The 20,861-nt window shown below is 37.0% G+C and overlaps 6 protein-coding genes and 2 non-coding genes across 8 annotated transcripts; 5 read left to right on the plus strand and 3 right to left on the minus strand.

Moving 5' to 3' along the window:
* Positions 1–2,459: 2,459 nt before the first annotated feature.
* LOC106375236 (gibberellin receptor GID1B) lies at positions 2,460–3,737 on the plus strand. The gene is given in 2 exon segments (NM_001315841.1): positions 2,460–2,498; positions 2,700–3,737. Coding segments are annotated over 2 exon segments (1,077 nt in total).
* Positions 3,738–7,337: 3,600 nt separating this feature from the next.
* On the plus strand, positions 7,338–8,076 carry LOC106372768. The gene has a single exon (XM_013813052.3). It carries the CDS (start codon positions 7,495–7,497, stop codon positions 8,074–8,076), a length of 582 nt encoding a protein of 193 aa, XP_013668506.2. The 5' UTR covers positions 7,338–7,494.
* A 77-nt stretch (positions 8,077–8,153) lies between these two features.
* Positions 8,154–9,269, plus strand: LOC106375238 (methyl-CpG-binding domain-containing protein 4-like). The gene is made up of 2 exons (XM_013815102.3): positions 8,154–8,315; positions 8,549–9,269. The coding sequence occupies exons 1-2, from the start codon at positions 8,271–8,273 to the stop codon at positions 9,143–9,145; spliced, it is 642 nt and encodes a 213-aa protein (XP_013670556.1). The 5' UTR covers positions 8,154–8,270; the 3' UTR covers positions 9,146–9,269.
* A 1,727-nt stretch (positions 9,270–10,996) lies between these two features.
* LOC125578883 lies at positions 10,997–11,185 on the minus strand. The gene has a single exon (XR_007316962.1). It is a non-coding gene; the product is annotated as a U2 spliceosomal RNA (small nuclear RNA).
* A 192-nt stretch (positions 11,186–11,377) lies between these two features.
* LOC106375237 (E3 ubiquitin-protein ligase SPL1) lies at positions 11,378–13,823 on the minus strand. Its single transcript, XM_048741397.1, has 12 exons — positions 13,576–13,823; positions 13,420–13,472; positions 13,227–13,351; positions 13,012–13,110; positions 12,813–12,953; positions 12,675–12,740; positions 12,481–12,593; positions 12,208–12,396; positions 12,037–12,120; positions 11,908–11,954; positions 11,784–11,841; positions 11,378–11,694 (listed from the first exon to the last, which is right to left on the minus strand). Exons 1-12 carry the CDS (start codon positions 13,806–13,808, stop codon positions 11,589–11,591), a joined length of 1,314 nt encoding a protein of 437 aa, XP_048597354.1. The 5' UTR covers positions 13,809–13,823; the 3' UTR covers positions 11,378–11,588.
* A 2,105-nt stretch (positions 13,824–15,928) lies between these two features.
* LOC125578872 lies at positions 15,929–16,124 on the minus strand. Its single transcript, XR_007316953.1, has one exon. It is a non-coding gene; the product is annotated as a U2 spliceosomal RNA (small nuclear RNA).
* A 2,457-nt stretch (positions 16,125–18,581) lies between these two features.
* LOC111200624 (small polypeptide DEVIL 14-like) lies at positions 18,582–19,010 on the plus strand. Its single transcript, XM_022691848.2, has one exon. The coding sequence runs from the start codon at positions 18,725–18,727 to the stop codon at positions 18,869–18,871; it is 147 nt and encodes a 48-aa protein (XP_022547569.1). The 5' UTR covers positions 18,582–18,724; the 3' UTR covers positions 18,872–19,010.
* A 111-nt stretch (positions 19,011–19,121) lies between these two features.
* On the plus strand, positions 19,122–20,784 carry LOC106375239 (protein WHAT'S THIS FACTOR 1 homolog, chloroplastic). Its single transcript, XM_013815104.3, has one exon. The coding sequence runs from the start codon at positions 19,312–19,314 to the stop codon at positions 20,566–20,568; it is 1,257 nt and encodes a 418-aa protein (XP_013670558.1). The 5' UTR covers positions 19,122–19,311; the 3' UTR covers positions 20,569–20,784.
* Positions 20,785–20,861: the final 77 nt, after the last annotated feature.

The following is a 20,861-nucleotide window of genomic DNA, read 5'->3' on the forward strand; positions in this document are numbered from 1 at the left end:
CCGATACATTTATTTTCTAAGATATATATATATATATATATATATATATATTATTTTTTTGGGTAATCTTCCAAGATATATTTTTGTTTTATTGCAATGGGGAATTTAAAAGGATTTGTTTAGAACATGACAAAATTACAAATGAAAATTTTACAAACCAAAAAATCTAATAATATTTTTTTTGTTCAATAAATTGTAAAAAACGATTAATAAATAGATAAAACGATGAAAACTCAATAGAGGGATTTTTATAGTCAATGAGTGTAGTTTTCACCAAAATATTGTGGTTTATTTAATAAAAAACCTACGTACAAAATGACATTGTCTGTTTTTGCCAAATAAAATAAAATAGCTAAAACTAATTTTGTACACACATATTCCACAATTAATGCTTTTGTAAATTTTAAAAGCGACATATGATAAGTTTACTCGTACGCCCAATTATCAGGGCCGGCTTACAAGGGGGGACAAGCGGTGCGACCACCCCGGGTCTGAGTCCGTGTCCCCCCATGTAATAATAAATAAGGGGTCCAATTTTTTATAAATCTATATTTTTATATATAAAAAAAATTATAAATATAATAAATAAAATTGAAAAGGGCCCAAAATTATTTGATATGTATATAGTTTTTTGTTTCATTACAAAATATACAAAATATTATTGATTAAATTTTAAAAATATTTTAAACATTATCTTTATATAAATTTTAGAGAGTAAAAAATTTTTTTTTGCCCTAGGGCCCCTATCAGTATTGAGCCGGCCCTGTCAATTATTATCGTATAAATTTATGTTTTGTAAAAGAAAAATAAAAAAAGAAACTTTTTACCAAATATAAAAAAAAACTGAAATGAGCAAAATTCCAACGTTGAAAGGCTTTGGGTCCATGACTCGAAAGGCATGATGTCATACGCCCAAAACGGAACACGTTTCGTCAGTAGTGGCAATACTCGTAATCTTGCAGACCGGACGAGGGCATTCTCGGAGTTTCAAAGCTGGGTTTTTAATAACCAAAAGAAAACAACACCACCCTTTTGTCGCCACATGCCATGGCGTTGGTCGCACGCTGTATAGTGTTTATTTGTTTTTTGTCACCTTCCTTTCTAACTAATTTTATATTTTATTACTAACCATTTGCATTCACATTTTTATAATAATTTAAAAGAACTAAAAACCAAAACAACCTCTCTCTGTCTTTCGGCCTATCATAAGTCATCAAATTTAAAACAAGATCCTAATGTTTTTTTTGTTAATAAGATCCAAAACTATATGCATTTTTCTGTATCTACATTACCATACTTTATATATATAATTTTGGACATCCCATACTTAATCTATAATATATCATTAGATGATGAATGATGTTTTGATGGAACTTGTATTTTCTCACTTTTGTTTTTATCTTAGCTCGAATATAGCTAGCAAATTGTCTTTTTATAAGTGATTATGATAGAAAATAATTAATAAAATTTAGGAAAGCTTGGAAGGTAATAGAAAAGTAACTAGTATTCTTGTGAACATACTATAGATATGCAAAATGATTGTAGAACAATTGGAATACCAGAAAATGACAAAAACAATTAAATTTTCTTAAAAACATACTTAGACACATAATCTATCTGCCAACTCATAAGAGGGAGTAGGGATTATTGATGAAAATACTAATCAATAATGAAGTACTAGTAGCAGTATTTCACAATTAAACATGAAAAAATGAAAATGAATTGTCGGAAGCTAGTTAAACATTTTCTGTTAGTATTATTATAACACAAGTAAGGTGAAATAAAAGAAAAGGGAGGTGGTCAAAAGGAGCACTCATGAGGGAGCGTGTCAGGACTGGCGTGCCAATAGCCAATCCTATCTCTCTCTTCACATGACACCGTGTCCAATACATTTTTTTATATTTATAATAAATTATTTATTTATTTATTTTGACTATTAAAATTCAATTTTATTTTTAAAAATTAATCAGCCGACTGAATTTAATAGCCAATTAGTAAAGTAATTAAAAATGGCATTATCATCGTCGACAAAGAAAAAATTAAAAAATAAATAAAAAGAAAGAGAGAGAGAGAGAAAAGTGGAGAAAAGGGGAGGGACCCACATATCGAAACAGTAATAATCGGTCGTCCGGCCCATTCGTCACCGCCCGATGGGTTATTTCATCTTCAACATCTCTCCCCTTTGACTCTCCTTCTCTCTCTCCCTCTCTACGGACGAACCAGATAAAGCTCTCTCTTTCTCTCTCTCTCTACTGCAGAAGAACTCTGTACTTTGCTGTCTCAAAAAATATCTTCTCCTTCTTCTTCTTCTTGGAGCTGAAGACACCCTTACTAAGAAGATTTAAATGGTATGAAGAAGAGTCCGTTTCACTGAAATCAATTCTCCCTCAAGATAAAGATTAAGATATAGAGAGAGAGGTTTCTATTCTAGGAAGAAAAAAAGAAAAAAAAAACAGACTATGGCTGGTGGAAACGAAGTCAACCTAAACGAATGCAAGGTACTTCCTTTCTGAAGATTAGTTTTTCTTCTTAATAACCTCGTACATCTCCAAGTCTCGAAATTTAATTCTGAAACGATGAAGATCATCATTATCATCATATAGATTCATTCGTACGGATTTGATTTTTATTTTATTTTAAAACAAAACGTCCCATCTGATGAAAAGATCTCTTCTTTCTGTTTTTTTTTTGAACTGTAGAGAATAGTTCCACTCAACACATGGGTCCTCATCTCCAACTTCAAGCTCGCCTACACCCTCCTCCGCCGCCCCGACGGCTCCTTCAACCGCCACCTCGCCGAGTTTCTCGACCGCAAAGTCCCCGCCAACTCTTTCCCCGTCGACGGCGTCTTCTCCTTCGACCACGTCGACACCTCCACCAACCTCCTCACCCGCATCTACCTCCCCGCTCCCCTCGACCCCTCCCGCCACGGCTCCGTCGACCTGACCGAGCCTCTCAGCACCACCGACGTCGTCCCCGTTCTCGTCTTCTTCCACGGCGGCAGCTTCACTCACTCCTCCGCCAACAGCGCCATCTACGACACTTTCTGCCGGAGGCTCGTCACCATCTGCGGCGTTGTTGTTGTCTCCGTTGACTACCGGAGGTCCCCGGAGCACCGTTACCCTTGCGCTTACGACGACGGGTGGAACGCTCTCAAATGGGTCAAGTCCAGAGTCTGGCTTCAGAGTGGTAAAGACTCGAATGTTTATGTTTACTTGGCTGGTGATAGCTCTGGTGGCAACATAGCTCATAACGTCGCTGTGAGAGCGACCAGTGAAGGAGTTAAAGTTCTGGGGAATATTCTTCTGCATCCTATGTTTGGTGGGCTCGAGAGGACTCAGTCTGAGAAGAGACTTGATGGTAAATACTTTGTCACTATTCAAGATCGGGATTGGTATTGGAGAGCTTATCTACCGGAAGGTGAGGATAGAGATCATCCCGCTTGTAATCCCTTCGGTCCTAGAGGTCAGAGTCTCGAAGGAGTCAACTTCCCCAAGAGTCTTGTTGTTGTGGCTGGTTTGGATCTTGTTCAAGATTGGCAGTTGGCTTATGTCGATGGGCTTAAGAAGACTGGTCACCATGTTAACCTTTTGTATTTGAAGCAAGCTACCATTGGATTTTACTTCTTGCCTAACAATGATCACTTTCATTGTCTTATGGACGAGTTAACTAAGTTTGTGCACTCCATAGATGAGGATAGTCAAAGCAAGTCATCTCCTGTTCTGCTGACTCCATAGCAACATGATGAGGTCTGATCATGTTGGTTTTTCTATACATGAAGAGGAGAAGACTAGAAGATCAGTTTGTTTGCTGGATCTTTTGTACAGTTTCCACAAGTATTGTGTAGTGTTCAGTCATGTTTTTTGTGTCTTTATTAGTCTCCTGAATCATCAGTATAAGTCCGGCTTATTGTGAGATGATGTTGGTTGCGCCGGAAGCAAAAAACCAATTCTCTTGTCGGCATCTATCGGTTAAGGCTTAACCGGGAGATGGTACTTTGCTTTGTAGTGTAGGAAGTAGTAGTAGTCTTTAATTGGTTCTAGAGTATAGAGAGTCAAAATACAAGACAACTAGTTTGTCTTCAACATGTTGTGAGAAAAACCTTATCCTTGGTAATGGATTTGTAATGTTTATATTACCTTTTTGTCTTCTTGTTTCGTTTTTGTTCATGCATTGATGATAGGTTTTCCCCCTTACAAAAGACAAGTCTTTTTAAAACCCCTTTTTTCCTTATAAGTTTTCCAACTTCGAACCATCCGAGCATTTGCTCCACTGTTGCTATAATTGTTAAAAAGATTATTAAAAAAAACATAAAATGAACAGAAAGACCCAGAAGTTTTAAGTGAAAACCCTAGAGAGACATGTGGCAATGGCGTTTGAGTGAAGTATAAAGAAGGAAAGAAGAGGAAATAAATGTGAGAGAAGAAAAAAGACAAGTGTTGTGTGTGCATTTGAGGCAAAAGCTTCACAATGCCAAAACCAAACCCCATCCACCCATATGAGAAAAAAGCTTACACAACCAAAATTAATATATATTAAATAATGATTGGACAAAAATGTCAAAATCAACAATGGATTTTTCTTTTAATATTCCTTTTTAATAGTTTTGGTTTACTTTGGCATCTTTTGCTTATTGCCTCTTCTATGTGCATGTATTTGATTTGGAATTTTTGGTGTTTCCTTGTAGTGGTTATGAACTTTGGGAGGATAAGCATTGCATGGACCCCCTCTTAGAGAAAACAATCTCTTTTGTCTACATATGTTTGTTTCTATATATTTCTACATTTCTTTATATAATACTACCATTTAATAACCATGGCTTATGTGTGCTTTTGTTACCCTTGTTTTATTATATACTTTTTCTTTTGGATGCCAAGTGGTAGGGACATGGAGGCTTGGAGAAAAAACAAAGAAAAGCGATTCTTTCTCCTTTGTCTAGTTGATAGTTTTTTAACATATAACGAATGATGCAATGAATACATAAACATTTTACAGTTAATTGATTGGAATATAATTTAATTTTTCGATTAACATTGACTTTCTATTCCTAGCATCTTTCAAAAATTCGTTTTCTAATGCTACTATTTTGTTTTGTTTTCATGTTGTCAAACTATTTATGACCAAAGTTTTGGCTTATTGATGCGCGTGTGTGACCAAGACTCTCGACCGTTTGTCTTGTAATGAATGTCTTGGCAATTACTTGGGGAGAGTGTCTCTATTTTAATTCATACCAATGTGAATATATATATACTAATCATAAATCAAAATTTCCCCTCAATCAATGAATGTTTCGTGTTTGGAAATTATTGATTTTATCATTTTTGTAATGGTTGCTCTCATTTGGGTTTGTTGTCTTTGATCCTGACAAAATAACTTAAATTTGTTTGGTGCTTCATCAACATCTTATGGTTTCTCCATAATTCATTAATTTGTCGTTTACACTAAGATTCTTTCTTTTGTCAATGGATTAGCTTTGTCCTTTGTGGACTGTATTCAATGCTTTGGTTCCAAAAATTTTAAAATAATTATAGTATTCATCATATAAGTAACTTTGAACTTAAAGGTTTGGTTTGAGGAATCTTTCGCTTACTTTCCTTCAAAAGAGTAACGATGACTTTTGGGTATTACTTTTCTCTTGTTCACATTAAGAGTTTATAGATCCGGTGGTGGAAATTCGATTTAACTGATCTGATAGTCAAACGAGGTGTTGGTCATGTTTTAGAAATAACAGAAAGAAGAAATAAGTTTTGCGGTGATACCATATAAGCTGTTAGTCATGTTATATACATACACAAAGTGTCTGCAATGTAAAGTTATTAGGACGTGGTCTGTGATAATGTGGTCAGACAACTATATGTGCTGACTTGGAATTGAATTTAAACGAATCTACATTGTTTTTTTGTATTCACACATTTAAAACAAAATAACCTAATAAGAAAAGGTGAGAGAGAGAAGGGTAAATGTAAATAATCAGACAATAATAAGCTGGTTGGAAGAAGTTAAAAGAGTATAGCTACTCTGAATAGAAAGTGTTATAGATGTGCAGAGATTTCATAGAAATGGAAGAAAATAGAAAAAGAGAGAAGAAAGGAAAGAAAAGACAAAAGCATTCAACGAAGCCCTTTGTCTTTATTACCCTAAACCTACCCTATTAGATTCAAAGAACAAGACACGCACCTTTCATCTTGAAATTCTCACACTTTAAACCCCACAAACTACCATTAACACGTCCTCTCTCTCTTATCACTTGCATTCATCATCAACTCGTCATCATGGTTTTCATCTTTCTTGTCTCTTGTTGGCGACAACTCCAGTTATAATAACAAAAAAAAAAATCTTAGAAAGTTGATGGTGGAGCACAAATATTCCAATATACGGAGTTACATGTTACATCCATGCATGCATGCATATTAGTTATTTGTAACGTAAATGATGATTGGAATCATCAAATTTTTCATGCAAACTGGAAAAGATTCTTGAACCAGATATAACTTACATGTTCGAGCTAGCGAACATAAATAAATAGTAAGAGCTCACTGAGTAGACTCTTCTTAAATCTTAATGGAGACTGTAGACAACAGTTTATATTACGTGTTCCTCAGGTGCATATGCTCTTAAGTTGTAGGATTTCAGCAAAGCAAGGATGGGCCGTTTGTCGACTTCGAAAGGAAACCAAAGAACGCTTGTGGGCCGTATAAAGGGGCTTTTAAATATAATTTTATCAGCCTATTGAATGAAATAATCAGGACCCAGTCAAATGTAATCAGATACCAGCCAGTTTCAAACATTTGTATTTTTTTTTAAGTCAACATCAAACTTATCATTAACCAACTCAATGTCTTACAAGATACTTATCAGCCTCTACCAACGAAAACAACCAAACATGCAAGATAGAATACAACTTAGGGACAAATGACGTAAACGTAATAGTCTCCTTCGCTATTCTATCTGCAACTTTGTTACCACTTTTAAGATAGTAAACCACTTCAGCCTCCCTTATACTCAGCAATGAAGTACTTATCTCTTGAATAATGGGCATCAACCTTGACCAGACCTCTTATTCTCCACTCAACATCTTAACTAGCACTAGAGAGTCTGTCTCAAATGTTACATTTGTATAACCAAACCCACTCATTGTATGTATAGCCCACTTTAGAGCTTCTGCTTCTAGTATAGACCTTATCACTGGCATTTTTCTCGCGCATGTCCACAGCATTTGGCTCTGAAAATCCCTTAAGATTTGTAGAAAAAATTTGTAGAAAAATCTCATGCAGATTTTAAAATCACTTTTTTTTGTCAGATATTTTAAAATCATTAGATCTTGGCATCTTTGCTATACATTTACTTAAGTTTACGAGTGTGCTTATGAAGCACCGTTAGAAGGCGTCAACTTACACAGGGCCCACCAAATACTATTAAAGCCCATCTTGATTGTAAAAAAATGTTTATCGCATCAAGAAGAGTTGCGTTGGTAGAGAGAAAGGAAGAGCGGTTATGGTAGTTATGACGCAATGCTCTCCGATTCTTACCGAAGAACGGCGGCCACTAGAGGGCGGTGCACCTACGCATTCGCATAGACGGCGCTGGAGCACTCCGGCTGATCCTGGCGGCGAGTCTCTACGTGAATGCTTCACCACGGATGACGAGTACAAAGAACAGCCAAGTCATGTGTCTGAAGTGAGTTTTGACGATTTTGTCTCGTGCTCGTCGTCTTCGGGAAATGGTTACAGTTTCTATCTCGGGGGAGAGATGTCTCCGTGGGGATCTCCGCTACTTACCAAGTCGAGACCGATCGCGCCGCCGCGTATGGTGATGGAGACGCGTGGAGAAGGGAGGAGAGGAAGAAGCGTGAGGAGGAAGAAAGATCTCCCGCCGTTTCTAACGACGCTGGATTGTAACGGACGGCCGAGATTCTATCACAGGAGGGTGAGAAGCGAAGGACGGCTAGAGATTGCCAGAGTGGCAGTGAATCTACCGGAGATAGTGAGTGTTCGTGGAGTAGAAGGACTCAGAATCGGAACAGTTAGAGTCAGTCAACAACACGACGAAGAAGGAGAAGGAAATGACGTTCAATAGGCCCATATAAATATTAGTACTGGGCCGAAAAAGCCCAAAACAATGTAAAAGTAAGCTGACGTGTCGATAGAAGATTTGTTTGTCAAAGGGAATACCTTTTAACACAGGCCGTGCGATTGCAAGTGTTCGCTGGGGTCAGAGAAGCTTTGATTTGTATACGGAAAGAAAGTGAAATAGCAAATCAGAGCAGAGCTATGGCGGAGGAAGAGAACGGGAGCGTAGCCAAACCAAGAGCCAAGGTAGTATTTAGAGACGAACGTCCTTACGCTTTGGGCCAAGTCCATGTTTGTATCAATCTCTGAGATCTCTTATTGTAGCTTAGTAACGGTTATAGAAATCACGCGGCGGATTCTAGGGTTTGTGTCTGGTTGTGATAGTTAAAGTTAAAGCCTTTATGTCCTGAGAGCATTATTAATTACTGTATTGTCTCTCTTAGTACTCTCAAAGTCATGTGGTTTGTCTAAATTGTCAGAAAGACATTGCTCCAGGGAGGTTGATCGACACCTATGCAGCACAATGCGAAAACTGTCACCAGTGGAGAGTCATCGATAGCCAGGAGGAGTACGAGGACATCAGAAGTCGAATGATCGACGACCCATTCACCTGCGACAAGAAACAAATCTCTTGTGAAGACCCTGCGGATCTCGACTACGACTCCTCTCGAACCTGGGTCATCGACAAGCCTGGTCTCCCCAAAACCCCCAAGGGTTTCAAGAGGAGCCTTGTCCTCCGCAAAGACTACTCTAAGATGGATACTTACTACTTCACTCCTACTGGTAAAAAGCTTAGGAGCCGCAACGAAGTCGCTTCCTACGTTGAAGCCAATCCTGAATTCAAGGGTGCGCCTCTTGAAGACTTTTCTTTCACTGTCCCCAAGGTGATGGAGGACACTGCTCCTCCTGATCCTAAGGTTGTTGCCTCTCCCGTTTCTCCTGTTGTTGCTGCTGCTACACCTTCTGATGATGATGTTTCGGACAAGAGCACCAAATCCAAGGAATTCAAAGGGAAATTTAAGCTTGAAGAAGAGACACTCTCTGGTTCTTCTCCACACGTTTCTCCTGCTCCCTAATCTTAATGCATTGCTGAGTTTGTTTGTAGATTTTTTTTTCTTTCTTGTTATGATAAGTCACTAAGTTGGATTTCTTGCAAAGAAGTTATATGTCACCTCCCTAATAAGAACTCGTAAAATACAAGTATAAGTGTCATACATTGTCTATCAAGAAGGAAGACACGAGTGTATATGGTTATAGGAGGCCTGATACGAATCTTCTCAAGAATGCACTCTTAAGTTGGCGTTTATAGACTTTTCCTCATTTTGGTGAGTCGACTCTGGATAAAGGCATCTGATTTCTTATCAATATCATTTGAAAGTGGCTCCCAATGTGATCGTTTACAATCTTCAATCTTAAAAAACACTGGTGTCTTAAAGCTAGATTCATTCGTTAAGCCCCTCCCTTTTTCGTTTATCATTTTGTTTGAACCGTTAGCCAGCATGATCACCCTCTCTTTCTCTGATCGTGTTGATAGGATTAGCAGCGTTATCCTCTGAATCTTCTCTTTGCTTAGCTTGACGTAAATTCTGATATCAGATTCCGAATCCTTGTTCTTGATCAAGTTTCTTCTTCACGGACTTATCTTCCTTTTGACCGGCCATGAGTTTAACCACCACGAACCTAACCAGACGGCAACAAATGCCTCTGTTTTCCTGATTCTCTCTTCTCTGCATCTTCTATTGTTTACAACAATATATGTTTATGCTGTTGGTTTTATGAAAAATAAGTAATTAGTGGGCTTCGCTTTGAGGGAAAATGTGATTGTTGTCTTTCTATTTGTCTAAAAGAAAGCAGAACTTGTTTAGTATCTTCTTCAAACTCTTCTTTTGGTTTGTTTAGCTGAAAAAAGCAAACTGCTTTGTGCAAGTTTTTCTTCCATTGCAGCTGGAGATTCCTTCTTAATCACTCGGACTTGTTGATCTCTTATACTACTTCTCACAAACGTTTCCACTTTTTGTTATTGTTGCATGAAATCATGTGTAAGAAGAAGTCTTTTTTTTTTTTAATGTTGTATTGTATTATTAAATTATCTAGACCAAGAGTTCTAAACAATGAGCAAAACAAATTTTTAAAAAAGGATATATCAGTAGGGTCCAAAATAAATTAACACATATCTGTTTGCGTATTGATGATTAAAGATTTTTCATATAAAAGCTTCATATTTGTTTTTGGAATAGTTCAATCTCAAGAGAGATAATATTCGTATTAATCCAAAAACACCAAGTTTCAGACTGAGTTGAGAATGATTGTCACTCTCTTTTTAATACTCCATTAGAAGCAACCGAGACAAAAAAGATTATCGTTTCATAGAATTTGATGCTGCCTTTTGAAGTAACCATAGTTTGCATAAAAAATTTCATCAGCATCACATGAAAAACCATCAACGATTGTAGCCGGTAAGACCTATCATCACCATCTGTAGCAGATCTGTCAATTAATTTCTAAACGGTTCAATTGAACCAAAGTTTTTGTTTTTCCAAATTTATTGAAAAAATCACACAAAAAATACAATAAAAAACTTTGCTAAATCTAAAATAAATTAGCAGTCGAACAAACTAAGTAACCAAAGATAAATCAAATCAAAGAAATAGAAACAAAACGACTCAAACAAGCTGATGACAGAGGCCATCGGTTTAAACTATAAAAAAATCTCGTTTTTTCTCTTTTGACGGCTAAGATTTCTCATAAACAATGTAAGAAGTCTATAAAGTATAGAAAAGGTAAGCCTCGCTCTGTTAAGGACCAACATGCATACTCCCCCGCAAGACTCTCTTTAAAGGGCCCGCATGTCCGCTAGACAGAGCGCAACTGAGCCATACACTTCATATCCAATGACAATGTTTTATCAAATAGTTTAACTTGGGTTGATGGGTTGAGCCAGGCCCATGCGGTAATGCAACCGCATGAACGACTAGCAAAAGTCCAAATAACAAACTATCTTGACAGCTTTAATATCGTATAGTCCAATGGACCTTATATCATATACTAAACTGATAAGAACATATACTACACTTAGATACTTCACTTGATTTTAGCCAAAAGGTCGAGAAAAGTATGAATTTGATGCGGGGGCTCTTTATTTGTAGTCGCAAGAGAGGAGCCATGATTGTTCTAATAAGCGATGTGGGATTAATAAGAACACAACCCTCCTTCACTCTTCAGTCTTAAACAAACACCTTCGTATGTTCATACACTTTGGAAATCTAAGTACGTTCATCTTTTAGTATTCGAGATCATACTATCATCAGTGAGTCTAGCTTGGAAAAAAATCTCCTGTTATCCAACACTGATTGTCACAAAGATTCATAGAAATAGACTTAAAACATTCTATTGTGTCTGTTTGTTAACACAATCTGGTCAAATGTCGGATACAAAAGATTGTTTAGTAGTTGATCGGCTTTTAGCAGTTAGGAATGTTTAGTCAAATTTGTTCCACTGAGTTTGTTTTTTCTTTTGTCTTCAAATGCGGTAAATCTTCAAAACCACTACTGGTTTACGGCAAAGAGGACAACGCTTCCCTTGTAACTCCAAGGAGCATGTTAAGCAGCAGCACATATGACCACACCTACAAATCCGAACCGAACCAAACAAAAGAAGGAATCAAAAATCTACAACGCACTTGATGGTAGGAGAAAGAGAAGGCTGTGCTCTTACTCAAGGAAAACGGCGTCACACTTTCGGTCAAGGCAGATCACACAGAGATCAGGTACATCTGGTGCGAGAGATATAATCAGAGCAAATTCACAAGCATATTCAGGGAAAAATGATTCACACAAACCTTCTTCAGTCGCTTGTCTCGTTCTATTTGCAGCTGCACAAAAAACTCTGCGACAAATACAAGGTGACCGCTTAATTTGGAATGACCGTTCACACACCCATACGCACGTGTTAAGCTGCTAAAACATACCTGTTCCTTAACAGTCGATGCCGCCTTCTCTCTATAAAATCTCTACTTCTCACAAGAATGTATTTACTAACTGCACCAAGACCTCTGCGACATATAGCTTAACTATTAATGAAATAGCTATTCATTTGCAAGTTGTATTTTTGGCTTTGGTTAAAGATGTGTGTGACATACCTTTTCAGTAACGTCACATGTTTTTTCAGAATAGGCAGTCCCTGCCGCATTCTCCATAGAATATATCCAAACATAAATAGAATATCTTCAATCACATGTAGAATATATATAATCAAAGGCTTTGAAGTTATAATCACACCACGAACAGTGAAACAGAAGGAGGCTCCCATGGAGGCATACTTGAATATCCTGCCAGAAAAAGAAAAAAAAAATCTTTTAGATTTTTGTTTTCAAATCAAAATGTTCTTGGAAACAGAGAAAAAAAGCAACAACCTTGACCACGTTCCTAAGGTAGGAATGAGTTGATCGAGGGGTTTAGGTGAGATGTAGAAAGGCCCTTGATCGGGTTTTTGAATCCTGACATTCCCGCTACCATCTTTTACGGCCTTGTTGTACACAGAAAAGAGCAAACAAAAATGAGCTCAAAGTAGGCATATAAGAAGAGAGTAAAGAGACGGGAGAGATACCTCGCCAACAACCGTAAGCCATGTACCAATTGGGAGAACATACTCAAAGCGTCTTACTCCAAGCATCTGAAGCCACACAGATTTAGCAATGAGTAAACAGAGAAGCTGATAAGTAGACAACAAAAAAAAAAAAGACACCTTGAGGCCTTGGAGATAAGCTAATGCTCCTGGAAGAAGCGAAGAAGGCTCAGGCTTTTCAAATACTTCACTTCCCACAGTGAAAGCAAAGCCTAATGCAGTTTCAGCTCCAGATACATTAACGCGGCCTGTCCCATCTTCCTATAAAGCATTAATGAGCAGAGTCCAGTTAAAAGAGAAAGGAAGCAGAAGGCTTTACCAGGAACCAAGGGACTTGCTTAGTGATGGGGAGGCTGATGGATGCAGTGTCTTGAACCCACGAAAACTTCCAGTTACGTTTCAGAAACTGTATCTCTTCCTGAAGGATCAATTTTTCTTATTATTATTATTATTATTATGATTATTATTATTATTATTATTATTATCTCATTACATGCCCCCCCTCTGAATCCATCCAAAGAATGCAGACATTACCGTTTCCTCGAGAATAACAGCAAGCATTTCACTACGCTGACATTTGAAAGGTGTGGCAGAGGCAACTGATCCTGTTACAGCGACGATCAAAGGCCTGACCTCTCTCCCTTCTTCTAGCAATTCCGCTGCACCAGAAAGGAAGTAATAGTCAAACTAAAATTAAAAGTGAAACTGTCTGAGGGAGAGAACATACCTAGACCTTTGAGGTGGTCAACTTTAGTGACCGAATCGAAAAATTCAACATCGCTGAAGCAGGTGGCAAGAGGAGAAGAGCATCACATAACAAAAATAAAGCACCTCGCAAGTAGTAAGTAATTAGTAAAAGAAAAAGAAGAGGAAAACGATATACCCGCCGCCGCCTGTTCTCCGGCTGAGAAGGTAAAGAAGGTAGGCCCATATGAAACATTTGAATCCACTCCAACTTATCATCTTGAGTCTTCTCCGCGCTGAAAACAAACAAAAAGAGACGATTGCTTTTGGGTTCCGCAGAAACCGATCAAAGCTTGAGAGTGAAGTCTGATGAGAAAACGATCCAACAAGTCTCCTTTGTTTCAGTCCAGTAAAAAATATTATATTATCCATCTTATTCTATTAAAACAACTGCATTATCTATTGATAGCAATTATTTTAATATAATTACTAAAACTTCTAGTAATCATTTAAAAGAAATATTATATGAAAAAAACACAAATATAATTAAAATGCAATTATAAAAATTAAATTTCTAAAAAAATGTAAAACAGAAAATATACCCAGTTTTTTTAAAACAAGTCAGAATCTAATTGCTCATAAAGTCAAAAGCATTCTAATACATAGGGTCCAAGTGACAGACGAACCACACTATACAGCCGTTAACAGTAAACTTTTTTCTATACATATATTTTTTTATTACTACTATAACTTTACACTATGTGCAATAGTTTCAAAATTCATTTCATTATCAACGTCCTATTTTTAATCTTTTAACATTCCACATCATTTTATCTTTTTCTAACTTATTTATTTAACATCAACTTCATTTTAACCTTTTACAACTGTTTGTTTAAAAAAAATTCAACATCCTAACCTACTATTTTTAATTTATACATTTATCATTTACAACATAATAATTATATATCAATAATTTAATTATAAATAATGTAAAAACTAAAATAACATATAAAAATTATTATTGGGATCTATTTAACAAAAAAATATTAAAACACAAAAATAGTTAATTATAATGAAAAATTGAGGAATTTCATTTTTACCACTTTTATGGTAACATTATTCATTTTTACCACCACTAAAGGTACATTTTCAAAAATATTTTTTCATTAAGTGACAAAAGATTTTTATACATTTGTTCTATATATAAAATAAAAAATTATTTAAATAAAAAATAAAAAAATAAAAAAAATATTTTTTTATGTTTTCAAATCCAGAATTTTTATAATTTTTTAATTTGTTTTCCGATTTTTTTTAAAAAAAAATTCTTTTTGAAAATCGAAAATTATGTTTAAAATTATTATAATTTTTTTTATATTTTCTAAGTATTTATTTATATATTTATTAGAATCCTAAATTTCACATTCCAAAAATTCTACTTCATCCTTCAACTTTAAACCATAAATCTAAATTACTTAACCATATGAGTATATGCACAACCAATGAAAAGTTTTCTCCCGAGTCATGAATGAAGCAACATCGGCAGCCCTAGCTCACAATTTTTTTTTTTCAAGTTGAAACTTTATCATGCTTGTTGAATCTACTAGATAGATTGGAATCCTCATCTTTGTGGGCGGTCTTAGCTAGTCCAACAGGAATACCATTACAAACCATAAAAAACGCAAGTGCGCAGCGCAAGCTATACATCTCCTTGCAAATCCTACACTGACCACCCGACCATTCACAAACGCTCCTCCTCCTCCTATGCTCATCTCGTCCCCTGAATCACCTTTACTTGGCTTGGAGTGTTGGAATCCTCATCTTTGTCGACTTTCTCTGATGGCTCCCAGCAGTAAGAGAGGAAGGTTAGCGATCTCCTGCTCCCTAATCTTAATGCATTGCTGAGTTTGTTTGTATAGATTTGTTTTCTTTTTCTTCTCAGACTGTTATGATAAGTTGGATTTCTTGCGAAGAAGATATAAGTCGCCTCTCTCACCTCTCTAATAAGAACTCGTAAATACAAGTATGAGTGGCATACGTTGTTTATCAAGAAGGTTGTATATGGTTGGTTATAGGAGGCCTGATCCGAATCTTCTCAAGAATGCACTCTTAAGTTGGCGTTCATAGACTTTTCCTCATTTTGGTGAGTCAGCTCTGGATTAAAAGCATCTGATTTCTTATTAGTATCATTTGAAAGTGGCTCCAATGTGATCGTCTCCTGTCTTCAATCTTAAATAAGGTGTCTTAAAGCTAGATTCATTCATTCGTTAAGCCCTTCCCTTTTATCATTTTGTTTGAACCGTTAGACAGCATGATCACCCTCTCTTTCTCTGATCTAGAGGTAGTGTTGATAAGATTAGCAGCGTTATCCTCTGAATCTTCTCTTTGTAAAGAAGAAGGAAGTCTATAAAGTAAAGAAAGGTAAGCCTCGCTCTGTTAAGGACCAACATCCATTCTCCCCCGCGAGACTCACTCTTTAAAGAGGCCGCTTGTCCAATTTAGCCATACACTTAGAATCCAACGACATTGTTTATAAATAGTTTAAACTTGGGTTGATGGGTTGAGCCAGGCCCATGCTATAGTGCAACGCATAGGCGACTCGTGAAAGCCCAGATAGCAAGCTATCTTAACAGGTCTTCTCCCTTAAAAAATAGAGTTAATATCGTGTGGTCCGATGGACCACATATCAGATATTAAACTGATAAGAACAGATACTACACTTGATCTTAGCCAAAAGGCCGAGAAAGGTATGAATTGGATGCAAGGCTCGGCCTCTTTATTTATAGTCGCAAGAGAGTAGCAATGTTTGTTCTAATAAGCGATGTGGGATAATAAGAACACAACCTCTTCTCTTCAGCCTTAAAACAAGCACCTTCGTATGAATGCATTTTCATACACGGACTTTGGAGATCTAAAATATATTTTATCTTCTTAATTAGAGATCATACTATCATCAGTGAGTTTATCTTGGAAAAATATCCTCCTGAGAAAACAACTGAAACTTCTAAGAATGTTACAACACTGATTCACACAAGATTCTCACAAGATTCATAGAAATAGACTTTAAACATTTTATTGGGTTTGTTTGTTTAACACTCTTTCAATTATGATCTGGTCAAATTCGGATACAAAAGATTGCTTACTAGTTGATTGGCTTTAGCAGATAGGAATGTTCAGTCCACTTTGTTCCACTGAGATGTTTCCAAATATTTAAGAAGACACGGAGAGGGTTCTTCTTGCCGTCGGTTGGACTGGCGTTTGTGTGTCTGGAGACACCTTGAAGAAGACAAAGAGATGCGTACACAAGTTTCCACCTTGTAGTAGCTTCCATGTGAGCCTGGGCCTTAATAATTGCTGAGTAAATGATACAGCTTGATTACCCCAACCTTGTAAAAGCATCTATCTAACTAAACAGTACTTGGATACGAACTGTACTTGTCTCCCAAAAGAGAAAAGAAGTCCATAAAGTTTAGTAGAAACTTGTTATATCTAAGCCGTTTATGTTTTTTATGGCTCTAATTGCATTTACGATAATTTCTTTCCAAATTAGCATGACGTATTTGATAAGAGCCTTTCTCCATCTGTAATGTATCGATTGAATTTGGTGCATCATTCGCACGTGCTCTGTTCTAGAGAGAGAGAGTGAGCCATACGTGGCAGACAAATAAAGAAAGAAAGAGAGCCATGAAGCAGAAAAAGGTGTACGCGAAGGAGAGCTTCACCACTCCTTGGTGCATTCATCTTACCTGTCAAATAAATCAATCTTCTTTTTGCTTTCTTTGTTCTGTTCAAATTAGTCAAAATGTAGATTATTTATATCAAATACTTTTTTTTGTGAAACAAACGACCGACCTATCCGGTAATCTAATTCGACTACACAACTAACCTTATCCGCACGTTATGGTTGTTCTTGTTTTCTGCAAACTATGAATTTCTTGGGTTACAGTATGTTAACTCCAAAAAAAAATGATTATGACATTGACGAATGAAAATGAACTTCACCTGCTTTTAGTGAGAAGCAATACTATACTACTTTGTTAGTTTCATCTCTTTTATATATTCATTTTGTTTACAAATTTTAAAGTATTAAATGTTCTGCTTTATAACTATTGTTTTTTTGGTCTAAAAAAAAGTGATTTCACCTCTTTGCCAAAAACCCAAGCATTATAAATAGTTTCTCCCAACGCGAATTGAATCCGGGTGGCGAAAGTTACAGCTGCAACCCCTTTATAACTATCGTTGTGGCTGTTTATGGTTGCACACTCGGTGCCTCTTTTTTTTGGCCTCTTGCTGCATACACTCACCAAGAAATCCAGCTAAACAAGACTTTTAAGGAAGATAGCTCGTTGGAGTTTCACTAAACCAGGAAACCATACTATATATCACCCCATGTTATTGGGTTACATCTACGCGGTTACAAAATAAACAAAATTCAGCTCTCCAAGATCCCAGCTTTTCATCGTATCCGAAAAAATATATTCATTTCAACCATATTAAAAACAGTTAATTTCATATTGGATGAATTGGGCACCCCTACACGTACATAATAACAACTGCATGAGCCATGGTGTAGCAATTATGATCATTTAGCTGCGAGGCATATTGACAAAATTCATGGGCATTATACAATGAAACTAATAAACTACAAAAAAAAACTAATAAACTATATATGTTTCATTAACAACACATTAGTGAAGCTATAAACTAAACCCTTATATTAATACCCTTTGGGTCATTTGGAAAGCTTGTATCAAAGGGCATCAACCGAGTGATTTGGTGAGATGAACATTCATACATGCAAATCCATGATTAATTAGTTGATTAAGTTAATCTCATATCTTAACTACCCAAACAGATACTTAATCATCGAATTTCCACCCAACACGACATGACATAAAGCCCCACAAGCCACAGCTCATTAAGTCTCATGTGTACATGAACAGAAAATTTCTGTTCAAACAATGTCCTCACCGCAAAATCAAATCTCAATACTGATAAGGCTTTAAAAATAAAGAGGATACCAAAGTTATAATAAAAAACGTTTTCTCTGAACATTTAATCGATGATAGATACTAAACAAAAGATATTAGTTCAAAAGCGAAGCCAAGGGGTTAAAGCACCATGTCTTTTCAATTCACGCTTAGAAACATGCAGGCCCATATTATTCAATTCAATAATGTATATTTATCCTATGTGTGCATTATTCACTATTGATCTCCCAAATTATTTAAATAGAGTTCCAGTTAGTCAGCAGCATTATATAAATCTCTCCAGCAGCCAAAACACATCAAAAACAAAAGTTGAGCCACTCTTCTTTTTTTTTACCTTGAAAGCGTTCTCGATAGGAAACAATGGCGGCGGCAGTGGTACTGAGATGCATCAGTAGTACGAAGGTAAGGACATGGAAAAGATGTTCGAAGCAGATAAAGGAGCAAAGAGCTCGTCTGTACATCATTTGGAAATGTGCTGTCTTTCTTCTCTCCTCCTCCCATGATTGAGATCAATCAATCTCCTTCTTGCTTAAATGTACTAGTTTAGTTCCCAGAGAGAAGGGAAGATATAATGTATATTCTATTGTGATCATCGATCGAAAATTGTTATGTACAATCATTTGATCATAGAAATAATTAAAACTAAGTTGTTCTTTATAATAAGATATCTCATAAGAACAAAAGACCAACCAAAGTTGAGCTGTGTAAATAAGTTGCAGATCTTTTGTTTTTTTCTTTCTCAAAAAAAAAAAGGGTTGAAGATCTTTTTATATAGTCATAATGGATGGATATACACGGATTTTTGTATTAGTTGGCATTAACATCATATCATTCTTTTTGTGTAACACATACTTTCATTAGAACTTATTACATCATATCATATCATATCATTTTCTTACATAAAGAGTCCAAAAAAAAGCGGCGCGTTTGCGATAGTTTGCTCTCTCATGGCGCGTGGTCTTCCAGGGGTTTATAGCCATTTCCTCTGTAAAACAAAAACCCTAGAAATCAAATCAGTGACGATGGTGTTGAGAAGCCTAACCAATTATTCGAAAACTTCACCATCGTTAAACCACAAATTGAGATGGATATCGAGCTTGAAAGTGGTGTGGAAGAAGGACACGAAGCTGGACGAAGCCATCGAGCGGGACAAGCGCTACAACCTCTGCGCTCGCGTCGTCAAAGAAGTGCTAAACGAGCCAGGCCAAGTCATCCCCCTCAGGTACCTCGAGAAGCGCCGCGAGAGGCTGCGCCTCAACTTCAAAGCCAAGAGCTTCGTGGAGATGAACCCTTCCCTCTTCGAGATCTCCCACGATCGGATCAAACCGAAGTCCGATCCGGTTCAATTCGTCCGCCCCACGCCCCGTCTCAGAGCATTCCTCGAAGAAGAGGAGAGGATCTACGCTGAGAACGAGCCGTTGATCGTCGCTAAGCTCTGCAAGTTGCTGATGATGGCGAAGGATAAAGTCATCAGCGCCGAGAAACTGGTTCATGTGAAGAGGGATTTCGGTTTTCCAAATGATTTTCTGGTTAGATTGGTTAAGAAATACCCAAACTATTTCCGGTTAACCGGTTTAGAGGGAGGTAAGTCGTTTCTCGAGCTCGTTGATTGGAACCCTGATTTCGCTAAATCGGTTATCGAGATTAAAGCCCAAGAAGAAACCGTTAGAACCGGTGTTCGCGTCCGGCCCAATTTCGACGTGAAGTTACCGTCGGGGATGTTCCTGAGGAAGGAGATGAGAGAGTGGACTAGAGATTGGTTGGAGCAAGAGTACATATCTCCGTACGAGGATGTTTCTCGTTTGGATCAAGCTTCTAAGGAGATGGAGAAGCGAACTGTTGGGGTTTTTCACGAGTTGTTGTCTCTCTCGCTGTTGAAGAGAGTCCCTGTGCCTATACTCGGCAAGTTCTGTGAGGAGTTTAGGTTCTCTAACGCGTTTTCGAGTGTTTTTACGCGTCATTCGGGTGTATTCTACTTGTCGCTGAAAGGAGGGATCAAGACTGCGGTATTGAGGCAGGCTTATAAAGACGAGGAGTTGGTTGATAGAGATCCTTTGCTGGCTATTAAGGATAAGTTCTTGGGGTTGTTGGAGGAAGGATGGGAAGAGAGGAAAGATCGATTGAAAATGCAGAGGGAACGGGTTGAGAAAGATAGGGAGATTGCCAAGAAGCAGCAGGAGCCTGAAGAGCGCCTCTGTGAGTAAGTAACTCACAAACAAACAAACAAGTCTCTGTCTTGTCTGATTACTACTGCTGAACGCACTTGTCGATTTTAAAGTTTAAACTAAATCGGTGTTAGTGACCAAAATGATGCATATTTTCATAACGATGTTGGTGTAAAGCAATTGCTAGACTTGCTTTTGAACATCATCGTCTTGGATGTTAGAGGATCAATTATAACTCATTTGCAACAAGTCCCATCACTTTTCTTTTAGTCACGCTTTTGGAGTTGCAGCTAACAATAGTTTTTGTGATTAAATTGGTTTGGGAATTGGGA

The sequence above is a fragment of the Brassica napus genome, chromosome A9, assembly GCF_020379485.1.
Source record: "Brassica napus cultivar Da-Ae chromosome A9, Da-Ae, whole genome shotgun sequence".
NCBI classification, from domain to species: Eukaryota; Viridiplantae; Streptophyta; class Magnoliopsida; order Brassicales; family Brassicaceae; genus Brassica; species Brassica napus.

Excerpts from the sequence above, each read along its gene's own strand:
- LOC106372768 (XM_013813052.3), top strand. The coding sequence starts at position 7,495 with ATGGTAGTTATGACGCAATGCTCTCCGATTCTTACCGAAGAACGGCGG.
- LOC106375238 (XM_013815102.3), top strand. The coding sequence starts at position 8,271 with ATGGCGGAGGAAGAGAACGGGAGCGTAGCCAAACCAAGAGCCAAG. Across the intron at positions 8,316-8,548 it reads TAGCCAAACCAAGAGCCAAG|AAAGACATTGCTCCAGGGAG; the intron begins GTAGTATTTAGA and ends CTAAATTGTCAG.
- LOC106375237 (XM_048741397.1), bottom strand. The coding sequence starts at position 13,808 with ATGGATAATATAATATTTTTTACTGGACTGAAACAAAGGAGACTTGTT. Across the intron at positions 12,594-12,674 it reads GGCTTACGGTTGTTGGCGAG|GCCGTAAAAGATGGTAGCGG; the intron begins GTATCTCTCCCG and ends GTGTACAACAAG. Across the intron at positions 11,842-11,907 it reads GAGACAAGCGACTGAAGAAG|ATGTACCTGATCTCTGTGTG; the intron begins GTTTGTGTGAAT and ends CTCTCGCACCAG.
- LOC111200624 (XM_022691848.2), top strand. The coding sequence starts at position 18,725 with ATGGCGGCGGCAGTGGTACTGAGATGCATCAGTAGTACGAAGGTAAGG.
- LOC106375239 (XM_013815104.3), top strand. The coding sequence starts at position 19,312 with ATGGCGCGTGGTCTTCCAGGGGTTTATAGCCATTTCCTCTGTAAAACA.